This window comes from Neophocaena asiaeorientalis, unplaced genomic scaffold (genome assembly GCF_003031525.2).
Source record: "Neophocaena asiaeorientalis asiaeorientalis breed wild unplaced genomic scaffold, Neophocaena_asiaeorientalis_V1.1 scaffold46, whole genome shotgun sequence".
Lineage (NCBI taxonomy): Eukaryota > Metazoa > Chordata > Mammalia > Artiodactyla > Phocoenidae > Neophocaena > Neophocaena asiaeorientalis.
In genome coordinates, this window is record NW_020175393.1 from 3,789,602 (window position 1) to 3,807,224 (window position 17,623).

General features: G+C 49.3%; 1 protein-coding gene across 3 annotated transcripts in view; it reads left to right on the forward strand.

The window, feature by feature from the left end:
- The first annotated feature begins 2,207 nt into the window (after positions 1 to 2,207).
- BRPF3 (bromodomain and PHD finger containing 3) overlaps positions 2,208 to 17,623 on the forward strand; it is a 98,581-nt gene continuing 83,165 nt past the window's right edge. The window contains exons 1-7 of one of the 3 annotated variants that reach the window (XM_024765942.1): positions 2,208 to 3,785; positions 7,031 to 7,187; positions 9,545 to 9,676; positions 12,018 to 12,146; positions 12,440 to 12,752; positions 13,491 to 13,793; positions 15,618 to 16,127. In XM_024765942.1, the coding sequence (XP_024621710.1) occupies positions 2,254 to 3,785; positions 7,031 to 7,187; positions 9,545 to 9,676; positions 12,018 to 12,146; positions 12,440 to 12,752; positions 13,491 to 13,793; positions 15,618 to 16,127 (3,076 nt within the window). In that variant the 5' untranslated portion in view covers positions 2,208 to 2,253. The remainder of the gene's footprint in view (positions 3,786 to 7,030; positions 7,188 to 9,544; positions 9,677 to 12,017; positions 12,147 to 12,439; positions 12,753 to 13,490; positions 13,794 to 15,617; positions 16,128 to 17,623) is intronic. The other 2 variants (XM_024765944.1, XM_024765943.1) reach the window with 2 other exon arrangements.

A 17,623-nucleotide genomic window follows, 5' to 3' on the forward strand; every position in this document is an offset into this window, starting at 1 on the left:
AGGTATTTGGAGCTGTGTATGTGGGAAGGGCTGTGTGGGATGAGAAACTCCCGCCAAAAAACTAGACTGTAAGCTCCTTGAGGGCGAAACTCATTTCGTTTTTCCTCAGCAGCAGCCCTTCCCCCTCTGGAGTTGGCCCCCCAGTGTCTAGAGGCTTGGGTAGGACAACAGAGGCCTCTGTAGATACTTGCTGCTTGATTGAGAGATACTCTAGGAGGTAGCGGGTAGGGAGGAGGAATACATCCTGGCTTTGACAAAGGAGGAGCTACATCCCCTTTCTGAAGCATTTCAAGTTACTGTTGAGATAGATTTTCACACCTCTGCAAGGGTCTGCATGCCCTTGACAGGGTGGGGATAATAAAGCAGGTCTGTTGGCCCGGGCCGCCCCCAGGGAGTTGGCATTTGTCAGGCATGTAGTGGCAAAGGGTCTCTGGAACCTGGACAGAACTTCTGCGAATGATTCTCTTTCCTTTGGTTCCAAATAGGGTTTGTGCCTGCCTGGCACTGTGCCTCACACAAGTTGTTTTTTGTTTGTTTTTTTCAGTCAGACTTTGGGATTGGAAGGCTTTTAAAATAAGGATGTTAAGAATACCTTATTACCAAATAGCAACCCTTAAGAAATAAATTTTATTAATTTCATTTTACTGATGGAGTGTGCGGGCACAGAACGTTTCAGTGACTTTCTCCGGGTCACACAGGGCCAAGATTAGTACCTGGATTGCCTCAGAGCCTCTTTTTGTACCAGACCATGGCATCTCTGTGGTGTTCTTATGTCCTAGTGAGATGGCTTGAGCAGATTAGAAGATCTGGGTTTGAATTGTAGCTCTGTCACTTACCAGCTTTAGGGGGAGTGACACCTTTCTGAGCTTCTGTCTCTTCATCTGTAAAATGGAGATGAGGATATCTATTCTCCCTTCCAAGGTAGTTGTGAAAAATATTAAAAGTAAAAGGACTTTGTAGTTTGTGAAAGTGTGCTACATTATCATCACCATCTCCACTTTATAAAGATGGCAGATCCTGCAAGCAAGGTGACAAATTCTGTTTTTCTCCTTGAAATCGTCTCCCTGTTCATACCCTTCCAAGTCTCTGCCCGCACCTCAGGGCACCATATCTCCAAAGGTCTTTCTTAGTATTGATGGCCTCAGTAACTGTGACCACAGCTCCTTGTGAGCTTGTCATAATTCCCTCCATCCCAGTGAACAATGGGAAAAATTTAGAGCTTTCTCTTTGTTGCACAAGGGTGGACTGGATGTATTTTGGGAGAGAGGGGCTTTTGAAGTAACAGATGCATTGAGAGTTTACCCCAGATATTGCCCCAGTTACCTTGGCTTTAGGTCCAGTGAGGGTCCCAAATAGGCCACTTGGGGCCACACCCAGAGCTTCGAGGGTCTCTGCTTAGAGATGTACTAGCCAATGCATCCTGAATGCTGCCTTTTGCAGAGAATACCCTGCACATTGTAGTTTGAAGTCCTTAGACCACATGCAATAGACATTTCAGGTGCCTTACCCCTTCACCCCTGGGCATGGTCGGGGATTGTGTTTCTGATCATGGATCATGGTAAGATGGGTTGGGAGAGGGCTCTAGACCTGTGGATTTTTGATCCCCCATGGGGTCACAGGTCATGTGTAGAGCTTGTAAGTGGATGCTGTTCTTGTTTACTCCTTTCCTAAGCCTTAACCACCACCCCCTTTTCCATAGTTAGCTGTCCCACAGCCTTATATACCTCATTAGAACATTAGCTCTCTCCCCATGTTGCATTGATCTGTAGTGATCTGTTGTGTTTACTTTTCTGTCCCTTCAATCAGACAGCGCTCCTTGAGGGCAGGGATCATGAGTGTTTGATTTCTCATTTCATTCAGCTAACACTTATAGAATGCTTATTTAGGAGTCAGGCACCGTTCCAGGTGCTGGAGATACAGCAGTGAACAGGACAGGCAAAAATCCCTCCCCTCATGGGCCTTACATTCTAGAGGAAGGAAACAAATATACATGATAAATATATAAATTACATAGCACAGTAAAAAATTGGTGAGTGTTATAGTGAAATATAAAGCAGGATGAAAGATTGCTGGTGGGGGAAAGGGATTTGCAATTTTGGATAGAATGGTCAAAGGTCTCACTGAGAAACACTGTTTATGGAAAGACTTGGAGGAGGTGAAAGAGCAAGCCATGTGGATACCTGAGGGGCAGGATGTTCAGACAGAGGGAATAGCCAGTTTGCTCAGTGGCCACTTGATCAGATGGAAGGGTAAATGAATGCATGCATGCCTGAACGTCTGGCTCACAGTCTCCTGGCCTCCTCTTTAGGCCTGTCTCGTTGGTTCCCGGGTGCCATGAGGAAGCCTCGCCGGAAGTCACGGCAGAATGCCGAGGGCCGGCGCTCCCCATCCCCCTATAGTCTGAAGTGCTCACCCACTCGGGAGACCCTGACATATGCCCAGGCCCAACGGATCGTCGAGGTGGACATTGATGGACGTCTGCATCGTATTAGCATCTATGACCCACTCAAGATCATCACAGAGGATGAGTTGACTGCCCAGGATATCACCGAATGCAATAGTAACAAGGAAAACAGTGAGCAGCCTCAGTTCCCTGTCAAGTCCAAAAAACCCTCATCCAAGGGCAAGAAGAAGGAGTCCTGCTCCAAGCATGCATCCGGCACTTCCTTCCACCTCCCACAACCCAGCTTCCGCATGGTGGACTCAGGCAGTCAACCAGAAGCACCCCCGCTGCCTGCTGCCTACTACCGCTACATTGAGAAGCCACCTGAAGACCTGGATGCAGAAGTAGAGTACGACATGGATGAGGAGGACCTTGCCTGGCTGGACATGGTAAATGAGAAGCGGCGAGTAGATGGGCACAGTTTGGTGTCGGCAGATACCTTTGAGCTGCTGGTGGACCGGCTTGAGAAGGAGTCGTACTTGGAGAGTCGAAGCAGTGGGGCCCAACAGTCACTCATTGACGAAGATGCTTTCTGCTGTGTATGCCTGGATGACGAATGCCACAACAGCAACGTCATTCTCTTCTGTGACATCTGCAACCTGGCCGTACACCAGGAGTGCTATGGCGTCCCTTACATCCCCGAGGGCCAGTGGCTATGCCGCTGCTGTCTACAGTCTCCCTCCCGGCCTGTGGATTGCGTCCTCTGCCCCAACAAGGGTGGCGCCTTCAAACAGACCAGTGATGGGCACTGGGCCCACGTGGTGTGTGCCATCTGGATCCCTGAAGTCTGCTTTGCTAACACCGTGTTCCTGGAGCCTATTGAGGGCATCGACAACATCCCACCTGCCCGCTGGAAACTAACCTGCTATATCTGCAAGCAGAAGGGGCTGGGTGCAGCCATCCAGTGCCATAAGGTGAACTGCTACACGGCCTTCCATGTGACGTGTGCACAGCGGGCTGGGCTCTTCATGAAGATTGAGCCTATGCGTGAGACCAGCCTCAATGGCACCATCTTCACAGTGCGCAAGACCGCCTACTGTGAGGCCCACTCGCCGCCAGGTGCCGCCACTGCTAGGAGGAAGGGCGACTCCCCAGGAAGTCTCAGTGAGGTTGGGGATGAAGAAGGGCTGAAGGAAGGCTGTGGGGAGGAAGAAGAGAAGGAAGAGGTAGAAGAGGAGGAGGAAGATGAAGGCCAAGGTGGGGTAGGTGGCCCCCTCAAGGGAGTGTCCAAGAAGAACAAGATGACTTTGAAGCAAAGGATCAAGAAGGAGCCAGAGGAAGTGGGCCGAGACACACCCTCCACTGTCCCCATGGTCACTGTCCCACAGATACCCTCTTACAGGTGAGCCTGCCCAGGAGGGCTCCCTAGGGACTCATGATTTCTTCTCGGGCTGGTGTTGGCCCTGAGCCAGGCTTCTGAGCCAGGCTTCTTTCCCCAAGGTTGGTGAATACCTCTTCTCTTCTGTGCTCTCAAATTTAGACTTCTCCTGTAGACCCTGGGCTCACCTGGACTGGTTTGTGGTTTTGATTGTGCCCTTCAAAGCAATGTATTTCCTTTGATTCAAGGTGAGACAGACACTTAAGTTGCTTAGAAACCCAGGTGACAGGATGTCTAAGGTAATATTTTTCAACAGGGCACAAGTGGCATTTTGGACAGGAGGTAATTCATTATTAGGGCTGTCCCGTACATTTCTCGATGTTTAGCATCCCTAGTCTTTGTCTGTAAGTGCCATTTGCATCCCCTCCCTCATTGCCTGGTCTTTGTGACAACCTCAGATGCTCCCTACTTATGTTTCTAGTAACCTTATGGGGCTAGAACTACTTCCAATTGAGAACCACTGTTTCAAGGGGTCAGTATAGGTACCTGCTGTCCAGAAAGCTCTGTCCTGGGAATGATGGGGACTTTGTGTAAGGGGGTGGTCATGTGGGGAAGACATGCTATGTCTCCTCCTGAGAAGCTTTTAGATTTAGAGGAAAGAAGATCACTCAGCTCTGCTGTGTAACTAAGCCGCCTTGGCCCCCACCGAGTCTGTAGAGAAACCATTGTGCCTGTTTTAAACCATCAGAGAGATAGCTGGCACTGTTGGAGGGATGGGAGCTTGGCAGACAAGCAAGAGACAGGGAAGATTTTCCAGCGGAGGCCCATCTCATTGGTGATGTTCACTAAAATGACTACAGTGTTAGAGCAGGAAGGAATCTTGGAGATTATTCATCTAACATAGTCCTTGCACCTTCTCCCACACCCCCAGATGAAGAAACTGCGGCCACGGGAGGTAAAGTTGTTCACTCCATTATTCATTCAATGAGATGTTTATTGAGCACTTACTATATGCCAAGTCCTGTTCTAAGGGCTGGAAGGAACCAGGGGTAAAGCGACAGACCCTGGACAAGCTGGGGCTTGTGATGCCTCTAGGTTCTGTTCCTGCTGTCTGTCTCTCTTGGTGTAAGGGATAGGGAGAAAGGAGTACTGGAGGGCAGTGGGGAGTGAGTTGTATGAGGGAAATAGGCAACCAGACTTGTTGGTCTGGAAGGAAGACACAAGAGCTGACAAGATCCAGAGGGAGAGGCTCTTGTGAGCCATGGCTGGAGTTAGATTCAGTCAACTGGAAACGGGCCTTCTAGTCACAGAGCTGTTCTAGGCTCACCTCCTCCCTTAGGTGAGGTCCATGCTTAGTCTCCATCTGTAGGGTGGTTATGCCCTGGGGCTAGACTTTTTGGTTGTCAGGTCTGCTCTTGTAGGTGGTCTCTTGCAGGGGCCAGCACAGCATGCTGGCTAAGAACCAGACAGACCTGTGTTTGAATCTTGCTTCTGTCACTAACTACCTGTGTGATCTTTGGCAAGTCACTTAACTTCTTTCAGCCTTAGTTTATTTATTTGTAAGTGAAACTACCTTATAGGGTTGTTGGGAGAAATAGATGAGATAATACAAGTAAAGCACAGTGCCTGGCAAATAGTAAGTGCTCAATAAATGATGGCTGCTGCTGCTACTGCTATTTTATTATTATTCTTTTCCCCACCTGCACAAATGCCGTTGGGACCCTCCATGGCCAAGAGGTTGTAGAGGGAGGGGGCTGCCTGCATCTGGGCAGGTGTGCTTGGCATGGGTATTGGTGGGGGATCTGTCCTTTGGGGAAAGGCCTAGGCCTTGATTTTGTAAGCTTGGCTTTGGGGCAGGAATGTCTGACCGTGGAAAGGCACAAGGCCTGGGTGAGCAATGTCTAGCCCAACATGAACATCCTTCTTAGATTCCACCTTCTTGTTTAGCCACAATTGTCTTCCTTTCAGTGGAGTAAGAGGAAGAGAAGAAGCAGAGGAAACGCCACAGGAGCACTGAGGCCTTGCTTAACCAATTTCGGAACACAGATGTTGTAGCAGAGAGATCATGAGTTCAAATCCTGCCCAGCTTCACCATCTTTTTAGCTGCATTAGTGACTTTGACAACGTTCCTAAGCTGCCTTTCCATCTTTTGTAACATGGGAATAATGTGACCCACGTTGAAGTTTGGGCATTATGGTAGAGACTGTGGGAGCTCATTAATTCCCTTCCCACTCCTCCCCCACCACATGTTATTGGCTTGAACGCCGACCTCCAGACTTCTCTTTTGGCGCAGTTTAGCCAGCTAAATTTAAAAAATTTTTTTAAATTTTCATACAATTTTTAAAGCTTACTTTCTATTTGCACCCCCTGCCACACACTGGTAACCACTCGTTTGTTCTCTATATCTATGAGTCTGCTTCTTTTATGTTTTATTCACTAGCTTGTTGTATTTTGTATTTGTTTATTTATTTTGGCCACGCCACACGGCTTGTGTGATCTTAGTTCCCTGACCAGGGGTTGAACCTGGGCCCTTGCAGTGAAAGCACGGAGTCCCAACCACTGGACCGCCAGGCAATTCCCCTGTTGTCTTTTTTAGTTTGCACATATAAGCGTTATCATACAGTACTTATCTTTCTTTGTCTAGCCAGCTGACTTTTCAGATTCTCCATCCTCTTACATCTTTAGATCCATTTTTTTTTTCATTTGGTTCAAAATTAGACGTTTTTAGGCTACTGAGATTTTTAATGAAAAACCAGAGGTCAGACAACTCCAAAGGGTTGTATTTGGGTTCAGAAGGCAGTAGCCTGCTATATTCCTACTAATTTTCCTTCCAGCTTGGCTGTGGACTACTCCCTGGTCTGGTGGGACCCTTAACTACAGGGGGCAGGAAATAGTGACCGCTTTGCCCACAGCTTATGCAAGTTCCTGTTCTCTTTTGCTGCCTTTATCAAGAGAAGAGTGGGGGTGTTGGGGCACAGACCTGTGTCTCAGGAGTCCAGGACTATAGGGTCAGGATTCCTGGGAGAGGGTTCTTTTGGAGGATCAGGACTGCAAGGCAGGAGGTGGAAAATCAAGTGAAATATCCCATGCTGAATCTGAGCTGCTTAACTTTGCTGTCCTTTTCAAGGCTTTCTCTGAGGTGAGGCTTTGGCTACTTTATTCTGTCTTTCTCTATAAGGTTCAGAAATGAACCAGGGGGTCTGAATAGGAGGCTGTAATCTGGGCTGCCCACTGACCCTGTCTTTCACTTCCCTCTGCCTCTACTCAAGGTTGAACAAGATCTGTAGTGGTCTCTCCTTTCAGAGGAAAAACCAGTTCATGCAGCGGCTTCACAACTACTGGCTGTTGAAGCGGCAGGCACGGAACGGTGTCCCCCTCATACGGCGCCTGCACTCCCACCTGCAGTCCCAAAGGAATGCTGAGCAGGTAGGTGAAGTAGTTATTTGAGGGCAGTGGAGGGAGGTGGAGAGTGACGAAGGAGAGATGGTTGGGGCAACTCTCCCTGAGCCCTCTGCGGGGCCTTTGCCTGTAGCCATCACCTCTCTAGGTGGTCCATCCGAGGAGTGACCCCCAGGACTGTAGAGCTCTTCAGACCAGACAGCAGCCCTTCTAGGTGAGAGAGGCTTGGCTTGGAGCAAATTCTAGGGGAGAGTGGAAAGCAAGCCCAGCTTTCCCTCTACATGGGGAAAACCCTTTAGATATGGTAGAAAGGAAGAAGTGGGCTGAGTGAGAGTCAGGTGACCATGTTGTATAAGTTAGGAAGGCATACTTTCCTTAAGACACCATACTGCTATCTGCCTAAAAATGTTCCATAAAAAATACACTAACCATCTAGGTTGTAGCGCACAGCCTGCCCAGTTGGGGTGATCTTTTAGACATTAGCAACTGGAGTTACTGCATGTTTAGTGTTTTCCGAGATGTTGGAGTCCTCCTGAGAGACTTTTAAAAAACATATTTCGTTCTCTCTGCCTCTTCACTTGTTCCATTACTTCTGCCTTGAAATATTCCCACACCATTACTCCAGAGACAAGGCAAGCCTTCCCATGACTCTGGTGCCCTCTGTTCTGTCTGATTTTACTTTTGCCTTTTGTAACTGAAGTCCTGAAGGGGAAGTGTATATCCAATCTCTCCTTGAAATGGTCTGCTTGCTCCCTGTAGCTTCTTCTAGAACATCAGTGACCCCTTCCAGCCCAGCAAGTCTTTCCTCAGATTCTCACCTTATAGACTGTTGGACTGCATTTGACACCACGATCACTTTGTCTTACAGCTTCTCTGTGACACCATTTCCCACCCCCTCTACCCCACTGACTGTACCCTGTGCTGATCCTAATTCTTACCCCTTAATGGTAATACTCCCAGGGGCTCTGTTGCCTCCCTGTTGGCTTGGAGAGCTTGTCCACTCTCATAGTTGTCAATAACTGTGTAGCAGTAGCTCCAGGTTTCTTGTCTTGTCCCCTCCCTTTTTTCTGCCCTCAGTCCCTCTGGGGCAGACGAACTATAGATGTCCGTGTAGATGTTATTTCCTGAACTCAGATGTTGGAAACTGAATTCATTCATTATCTTCCTTCATCTCCGTAAATGTATTTCCCCATTACTGTTATGGAAGCTTCTTCCTCCTGACCTCAGATGTTGCCCACCTTGGAGTTACTTTTGGCTCTTTCCTCCATAAGGAGCTGCAGTTAATCATCCCCTGATCTGTTTTGGGGGATTTATCAGTATATGGTCCTTTATCTCCATTCCACAGCTACCCTGCTCACCCATGCCCCCTTAATTTCAGCAGTAACTTTCTAGGTGGTCTCCAGCCTCTAATTCTTTCTTTGCTTTACAGCTGGTACTGTCTTACACACTTAACCATTTTCCATCCTGTCATTTCCTTTTCCGGAATAAATTCCCCCTCGCCAGGCAGGCCACGTCCAGGCTTTTTTGCCTGCCATTTGAAGCTTCTTGCCAGCTGGATCCTGGGTCTTCCTTGGCTTTTGTGGTTCTCCAGTTTCTCTGCTCTGGCCAGCCCGTTTTTCTCAACAAGCAAAGAATCACTAATTCTGTCTTCATACTTCTGCTTTGTGGTCCCTTCAGTTCCAAAAGAGGCCTTTCTTACTGCTTTCTTCATCCACATGCATCATTACATGTGAAACCCTAGTAAGATTGCTCGCCCCAGGAATCCCTGACCTAACCCCAGTCCACTGAGATCTTCTCTATTTTATGTCCTCTTAGCATTTTATATTCAGTTTATCCAATCAGTTTTTGTTGTCCTTATGCTGCTGTGCCCTTGCGTATCAAACCCTAGGCCTCTTTCTTCCCTCAACTACACTGTAACCACTTTTAGGGCAGGAATCACGTTTTTGGTGGTGGTGGTGGTGTTTTAAAGTATGTTCAAGTCAGTAAGCACAAGCTCGTAGTAAAAACTTCGCTTTGTTTTCTAGCCAAGTCGAAGCTCTAGGGTGAAATTCTTTCCACCCTGAGGTGTCTATTAGTTTCCTTCTGAAATTCTTTCCAGCCCTGAGGATGCACAGCTGCTCTCTGGTGTCCCTGGGGGTAGGGAGAAGCAGTCCCAGCTCTCACCCCAGCAATGGTTATTGTGCTATAGTGAAGAAACATTGTTATAAGTCTGGGGAAGCACTGGAGGAAGGGTTGTAGAGGGGGTGGAAGGGCTCTCTGGGACCATGGGTCCAGGAAGGGGATGGGGCTCTTACCTGCTGAGGCCCCAGAGGCTTGAGCAGGGAGAGGACTTTGGGCAGGAAGGAGGCCCACAGCTCCTCTATCCTTTCCCTTCCCTCCTGCAGCGGGAGCAGGACGAGAAGACAAATGCAGTGAAGGAAGAGCTGAAATACTGGCAGAAGCTCCGGCACGACTTGGAGCGGGCACGGCTGCTGATTGAGCTGATTCGGAAAAGAGAAAAGCTTAAGCGGGAGCAGGTGAGGAGGAGCCCCCAGGGCTCTTGTTCAAGATCTTTTTCTCCTACTGTCAGTGTGGCTTCAGGAGACCCAGGAGACCCTGCCTGGTGTCAGCTTTCTTACCTTCCTGCCCAGCACTATGGGCTCCAAGGCCTGCCTACTCTGCGTTGGGTGTGGTGCTGCTGATGGCTTCGAACTTAGGGAGTATAACTCCTGGTGGCCTCAGGCATAAGCTTAATATCCTATGCCTGGGCCCATCCCTGGAGTTTCTCATTCAGGATATCTGGCGGGGGGAGGGGGGGGGGCGGAGCCTGGCCTTATGTTTTGGAGAGCTTCTCAAGCCATTCTTATGGGTATCACCTTTGACCTGGGAGCTTCTGGGGTTTCTCACTTGGCCTTTAAACACTTATAGTCTTGAATCATTTAAATTTTCCAACCTCTGTTCAAAGAGATTCTAAGCCTCTGAGCATGGAGAATGTTGAGGTAGGTAGTGTAGCCTAGGAATTAGGAATATGAGCTGTGGCATCAGGCAGCTTGTGTGTTTTGTTTTTTTTTTAACATCTTTATTGGAGTATAATTGCTTTACAATGTTGTGTTAGTTTCTGCTGTACGATGAAGTGAATCAGCTATATGTATACCTATATCCCCATATCCCCTCCCTCTTGCTTCTCCCTCCCACCCTCCCTATCCCACTCCTCCAGGTGGTCAAAAGCACCGAGCTGATCTCCCTGTGCTATGCGGCTGCTTCCCACTAGCTATCTATTTTCCATTTGGTAGTGTATAGAAGTACATGCCACTCTCTCACTTCGTCCCAGCTTACCCTTCCCCCTCCCCCATCCTCAAGTCCATTCTCTACGTCTGCATCTTTATTCAGACAGCCTGCATTTATATCCTGGCTCTGCCACTTACTACTTGTATGACATTAAGTTGCTTAATCTCCTTATACCTCGAGTTTCCTTGACTATAAAATGGGGGTAATAATAGAACCCATCTCATAAGGTTGTGAGGATTAGATGACTTAGTGTATATAAAGAGCTTAGAACAGTGCCTGGCACATAGTAAGGCTATAGAAGTGTCAGCTGCTATCATCATCATCATTATTGATACTCTGCCTCCCTGAAGTGTCTACGGCAGCACTCTGCACATGACAGTGAGCAAAAACTATTAATTGAATGCCAAAACTGTTCTCTCTGGTCCAGGAATAGCAGCTGTTACTCTCATGCTTCAGAGGCCTGGGTTAAAGATGTTCTTTCTCTCTTTCTCCGAACTCTGCTTCACTGTTCAGCCCCAGCACAAGCCCTTCTCTCACGGTCCTGTAGCCCGAGTTTCCACCACTGAGACTGGGCAGCTCTTGCCATACTTAGCACAGGTGGGCATGGAGGACATCTCAGGGCCTTGTCTATGGATTCAAACTGTCTGTGCTGTCGCAGGCCTGGCCCCACAGCTGAGCTTCTCTTCCCATTTCTGGTCCAGAGAAATGTAAGGGAAAAGGAAGCAGGCAGGGGATGCAGGCAGGCATTTGTTTTGATGTAGCCAAGAGGCAGGAACTTGTAGTCTAATACACGGCTTCCCAACCTTTTTACATTAGGGCACACATGGAAAATAACATTTGTATAGCACACTGCTGCAAATATGTCAGGCTACTTGCCACCCAAGGGGGTGAGCCTCGAGGCCCTGGTCACCCTAGGCTGACCTAGGTGGTCCAAGGGCCAATTAGGTGGGAATTCTGGCCCAAGGGACATTTTATATCATCAGTGTGCCTCTTGGACTAAGTCATACTTAGGTATAAGTCCCATCTCTGTTCTTTTCTAGCCAGGTGACCTTGGGTTAGTAACTCCTCATCATACTCTTTTCAAACCTCAGATTCCATATTTGTAAAATGGAGATAATTACAGTTTCTCCTTCGAGGTTATTGTGATGATTAACTGAGGTAATATAAGTAGAAAGGCAGTGTGGCATAGTAGTCAAAAGCAGACACTGTGAATCCCAATCTGTCCCTTATTAGCTGTGTGACCTTGGGCCAGTCACTTACTTAGTCCTTCCGTGCCTCAGTTTCCTCTTTGTAAAATACCTCATTTGTACCTGTTTTGAACATTACTTGACACTTAGTAAGGACTATAAAGGTATTAACTATTATTACTGTAAGTTTTGATATAGCCTGAATGCATAGGAAATGTTCACAAAGTGGCAGCTGTTGGTATTATTATTTCTAGGCTAAAAGTTCAGTGATAACTCCTCAAATAGTGGTCAGCTTAATATCTTGTGAAAATTTGTTTTACACAACTGGCGAAAGTCAAGTTATCAAGCAAAAGTTCAGTGCCTCTTTGGGGGGTGTCCTGATTTCTCCCCACCTCCCCCACAGGTCAAGGTCCAGCAGGCCGCCATGGAGCTGGAGCTTATGCCGTTCAACGTTCTGCTGAGGACAACACTGGACTTGCTGCAGGAGAAGGATCCCGCACACATCTTTGCCGAGCCTGTCAACCTGAGTGAGGCAAGTTCCCCCCCTACTTCCTGAGCAGTGAGCCCTGCCTGAAATGGAAATAGGGTCTGAGTAGGCTAGGAAGGGGTTGGGCCACAGGGTGTACATAACCTGGGGGTGTCTGGCAAGGCTAGTAGACTTGCCCACGGTGAGGGCTCAGCAGGCCAAGGTGGGCCAGGGCCCTGGGGCTGTGAGTGAGCCTGGCATGGCCAAGCCAGAAAATGGGGTGGCAAGAGTGCCGCTGAAGGGTGCGCCTGTTTGGCTAGTAAATGGTTGTTGTAATTGTACAGGTTTTATATGTTTAGGTTCCAGATTACCTGGAATTCATATCCAAGCCAATGGATTTTTCTACTATGAGGCGGAAGCTGGAGTCCCACCTGTACGGCACCTTGGAGGAGTTTGAGGAGGACTTTAACCTTATAGTTACCAACTGCATGAAGTATAATGCTAAAGACACAATTTTCCACCGAGCAGCTGTCCGCCTGCGGGACCTGGGAGGGGCCATTCTGCGGCACGCCCGGCGGCAGGCAGAGAACATCGGCTATGACCCCGAGAGGGGCACCCACCTGCCCGAGTCACCCAAATTGGAGGACTTTTACCGCTTCTCCTGGGAAGACGGTGAGAAGCCTGGACGGGCAGGGAGAGGGGCCAGGAGGAGGCGCAGGGATAGAGCCCAGAGAGCCAGGGATCAGGATGGGCCTTGGGGCTATAGGGTGGACTCCAGGAGCAAAGCTGGGGATAGGCACAGGCTGGGGTACATGTGCTTGTGGCTGGAATAGGTCCGAGGGTTAAAGTTAATTCCCTGAGCACTTCTTGAATAGTAGGATAAGGGGAATAAGGTACTAGCTGTCTGTCTGAAAAGCTAAAGATTCACCAAGGGTCTTTCTTTCCTGGACTCCCTCTGTGTGGCGTTGGAGCATGGGCAGCAGGAGTGCAGTGCTGGTGTATGTCTGGCTCATTCAGAAGAGTGCAGGTAGAGCATCAGAAAAATGGAATTGCCTCTGTAATTCCCTACTCTGCCTGCCCCTGCTCTCTGCTTCTCAATGGCAGCAGCCAAACAGTCACTCAGGCCGGGGGATTGCCAAGCTGCCTCGTGCCTGCTCCACGGAGCCCATAATCGTGACTGTGAACTGCTTCCTGCAGGTGTTTCCCAGATTCTGACCTTGTCCCTGTGGCTGCTCTCCTGGGAGCAGTGTTGCCAGGGCCAAGGCCCCACAGTGACGCTGCTGGAAGCCACTGGCCCAGGCACTCCAGGAGAATATTTTGCATCCGAAGGAATTGGCCCCTGCCCTTCCCTTTGCCCTGGGCTGGTCAGGTCCTTCAGCCCCTTCTTCTGTCCTCCCTTCTCCCTGGCAGTGGACAACATCCTCATCCCAGAGAACCGGGCCCACTTGTCCCCAGAGGTGCAGCTGAAGGAGCTGCTGGAAAAACTGGACCTGGTGAGTGCCATGCGGTCCAGTGGGGCCCGGACCCGCCGTGTCCGCCTGCTACGCCGGGAGATCAATGCCCTTCGGCAGAAGCTGGCGCAGCCGCCACCACTGCAGCTGGCATCGCTAAACAAGACTGTGTCCAATGGGGAGCTGCCAGCAGGGCCCCGGGGGGATGTGGCTGTGCTGGAGCAGGCCCCGCAGGAGGAGCCAGAAGACGATGGGGACAGAGGTGAGAGACAGTCACGGGCAGGCCGGGGGCTGCGGGCCAGGATAATGGAGGGTTAAGCTGAAATCCCGTAGTGGGAACATCCTTCCCCAGCTCTAGGTGTGACCCTCGTGGGCAAGCAAAAGCCCTGGGAGGGGCCACACTTTCATGCATACCCAGGGATGATACTCAAAATATTTAACAATACGTAGAGACCAGAATTCATCCGTCAGAGTAGATGTTCGCTGTTATATTGGAGGGGGCTCCTGAGGGCCTCTGATGCAGATATTTAGTTGTTGGATTGTGAGTGGGTTCAGGGAGTTTCAGATGCTGGGGCCCAGTAGCTGTTTACTAACTTGTAAAGAAGTATTTCAATATTTTGCACCTGGTATGGCCATATTGCACATACCAGTTAAATATTAGTTCAACTTATACCATCATGTAGAGAGGCTCTTAGAGCAGGTTAGGTTATGGTGTGGGGGAACAGAAAAGAAAGAAAGACCCTAAGGATGGTCTGGGCTCATGGCTTTGACCCCAGCTGGCCAAGTCTACAGGCCCACCCCAAGCAGAAAAGCCCAGAACTGCAAAAGACAGCTGGGGGAAGTGATTCTCAGAGATCCAGGTGCCTTATCTGAGTTGCTTTCCATCCTCTCCGCTTTGGGGATAGAATTGTCTCCCTCTTACCAGCCCTTGGATCTGAGCCTGTAGCTCAGGAGGGCCTGTCATCCACACAATCAAGAAGGTTGGGAATTATCTCCAGGGGAAGAGGGGCCAAATTGCAGGGAATGGCCCATTTTATTTTAGGTTGGGGGAGAGCGGGGATGTGGCGGAGAGGTCAGATTTATCATTAGAGGGCTTCGTGTCCATTGTGACCCTTCCCAGCTTCCCATGTGGCAGTCAGCATGCCACTCGTATCCATCCCCACTCCTGGGCTAAGGCAGTGCAGAGTCATGCCCAGTGGACCGGCTGCAGCAGCTTCTAGAGGTTTCAAAAAATTTCTAGTCTTCATCTCCCAGAAATTCAGATTAGGGAAATCTGAGCTCTGTTTTGAGTGTCTTTTTTTTTTTTTGTGGTACGCGGGCCTCTCACTGCTGTGGCCTCTCCTGTTGTGGAGCATAGGCTCTGGACGCGCAGGCTCAGCGGCCATGGCTCACGGGCCCAGCCGCTCCGCGGCATGTGGGATCTTCCCGGACCAGGGCACGAACCCATGTCCCCTGCATCAGCAGGTGGACTCTCAACCACTGTGCCACCAGGGAAGCCCCGAAAGTGTCATTTTTTAAGGTGGAGGTTGAATAGACATGTTCGGGAACCACTGATATAACTTCCTTGCTCTCATTTTTTCATATCTGTAAGCTGCTTCTTTCTGCTTGTCCTTCTTGCTTTACTTGTGATATGTAAAAAAATACATTGACAGATGGGAAAACACCTGGGTCTAAAGAGAGTTGTAGACCCCTAATCTGGAGGCTGAGACTTACTTAATTATTGATTAAGCAGGGGGCTTTGGGCTTTCTTGGGTGTAGGCCAGTGGTTTATAACCCTGACTTCATCAAACTCACCTGGTAAGCTTTAAAAAAAAAATCCATCGTTAGCTATTTGGTTTCATTTTGTCTGGGGTGGGACCTCAGCATTGGAATTTTTAAGAAACTAAGTAACTAATACATAGCCAGGGTTTAGAACTACTAGTGTAGACACAACTTAGTCCTACCTTCTCTTCACCTTAGACCTGAGACGCGTCTCAAACCTTCTAATAGCATATGCTCTTGGCTCTTAGTTATCAGTGTCATTATCTGGCTTGTAGGGGCAGACTTTTTCTAAAATGTTCAAGCAGGTTCTCTTTTTCTCTAACAGATGACTCCAAAATGCCTCCCCCACCAACCCTGGAGCCTACTGGGCCTGCGCCTTCCTTGTCTGAGCAAGAATCCCCTCCGGATCCCCCCACTCTGAAACCCATCAATGATAGCAAACCTCCAAGCCGATTCCCAAAGCCAAGAAAAGTGGAAGAAGATGAGCTTTTGGAAAAATCACCTCTGGAGCTAGGGAATGAGCCCTTGCAACGCCTGCTCAGTGACAATGGCATTAATAGAGTATCCCTCATGACCCCCGATACATCCCCCGCAGGCGCCCCACTCAGTGGCGTGGGCCGTCGCACATCAGTCCTCTTCAAGAAGGCCAAGAATGGGGTTAAACTACAGAGGAGCCCAGACAGGGCCCTGGAGAACGGTGAGGACCATGGCGCAATGGGCTCTCCTGCATCTCCCACCAGCATCGAGGATGAACAGCACTCCCGGAAGCGGCCAAGGAGCAGGAGCTGTAGTGAGAGCGAAGGGGAGAGGTCCCCCCAGCAGGGGGAAGAGACAGGTGACCTCGCCTGTGACTTCTCTTGCTACTTCTCATCTGCTTTCCTGCTTTGCCTTGCCAGCCGGCACCTTCCCCAGTCAGCTGCCTCCCTAATGGCCCCTGTGGATGCCAGTAGTAGCACTGAGGGCTCCGTAGCGCACAGTTGGGCCTGGTACATGAGTAGTGGCCTGGGGAAATAGGCTTTGAGCAAGTGTTTTGAGAGGGCCAGCTTGTGTCTGGGGCTCTCTTTGGCCCTGAGCAGCATATAAAGCTATATATGATAAAATGATTCCTACTTTCATTTTAGTTCATTTATTCATCAGATATTTATATCAGGCATTATTGTAGGCACTAAAGTGTAGGGGGAAAAAATCAATAAATAAAACAGACAAGTGTCCTCTCTTGTAGGGGAGGTAGACTAAAAGCAAATAAGTAAATTGTATCACATATTAGAAGCTGTGGAGAAAAGTCCAGCAGGGAAGCGGGGGAGAGGGGATGCTGAGGTGATATTAAAGAGGGTTGCCAGGGGAGGCTTTCTGAGTAAAGATCTGAAGGAGCTGAAGGTGTGAGCTCTTTGGGTATCTGGGGAAAAGACGTTCCAAAAAGATGGACTAGCAAGTGCACAGGCCATGGGGGTGGAAACATGCTTGCATGTCTGAGGAACAGTGAGGGGACCTATGTGGCCACAGCAGAGTGAGCCAAGGGATCATAGGAGATGGGGTCTCAGAGGTAGTAATAGGGGCTTGTCACTAAAGAGTCCTTACTGCATGTCCAACACAAGCTGGTCACTGGGGAGCAGTAAATCAGACCCAGGTCCAAATCTGAGAGTTTACCATCCAGTGGGGAGACTAGATGGTGTCCTGAGGTGCAGAGATACCCCAGTGCTGGACAGTCTGTGGTTATGTGTCAGGTGACAGCACTGCTAGAGATTCAGGGAATAGGAACTGGGGGAGTTGGGAAGGCTTCATGAGTAGACAGTGCCTAAGCTGGCCCTGGGGATGAGGACAGACTAGAAAGGAACAAAGGGCTCAGGCCCAGGTGTGTAGAAACAAGGTCAGAGTCCCTGTGAGGGACAGTTTGGAGAGGGGCTTCCCTCTCCAAAGCGAAGAGGGGTATCAGGAGCCAATGCTGTGGGCAAGGTGGACATGGACATGCAGGGCCTCCATCACCAGACAGTTGTTTAGTCTTGGTGGGATATGGAAGGCCAGCTCACTTGGCAGGGAGGGGCCTGCTCTTGGCTTTTGCTCCTCATGTCCTGTTACATGGTGGCTTTGGGCTGTGTGGTCAGCACATGCTTTTCTCTGCTTTTCTGTCTTCCTACCTAATACTTTGTTTCCAGCAGTACCTTCCTTTCCTGACTGGTCCAAGCTTCTCTGTATTAGGGCAGTAGGGTGTTTATATAGAGTCAAGAGCTTGAGGCAGACTTGAATTCAAATCCCATCTTCTTACTAGCTGTGTATCCTGGGGCATATGAATTAACCTCTGTGAGCCTATTCCTTATTTCTAATATGGGGCTA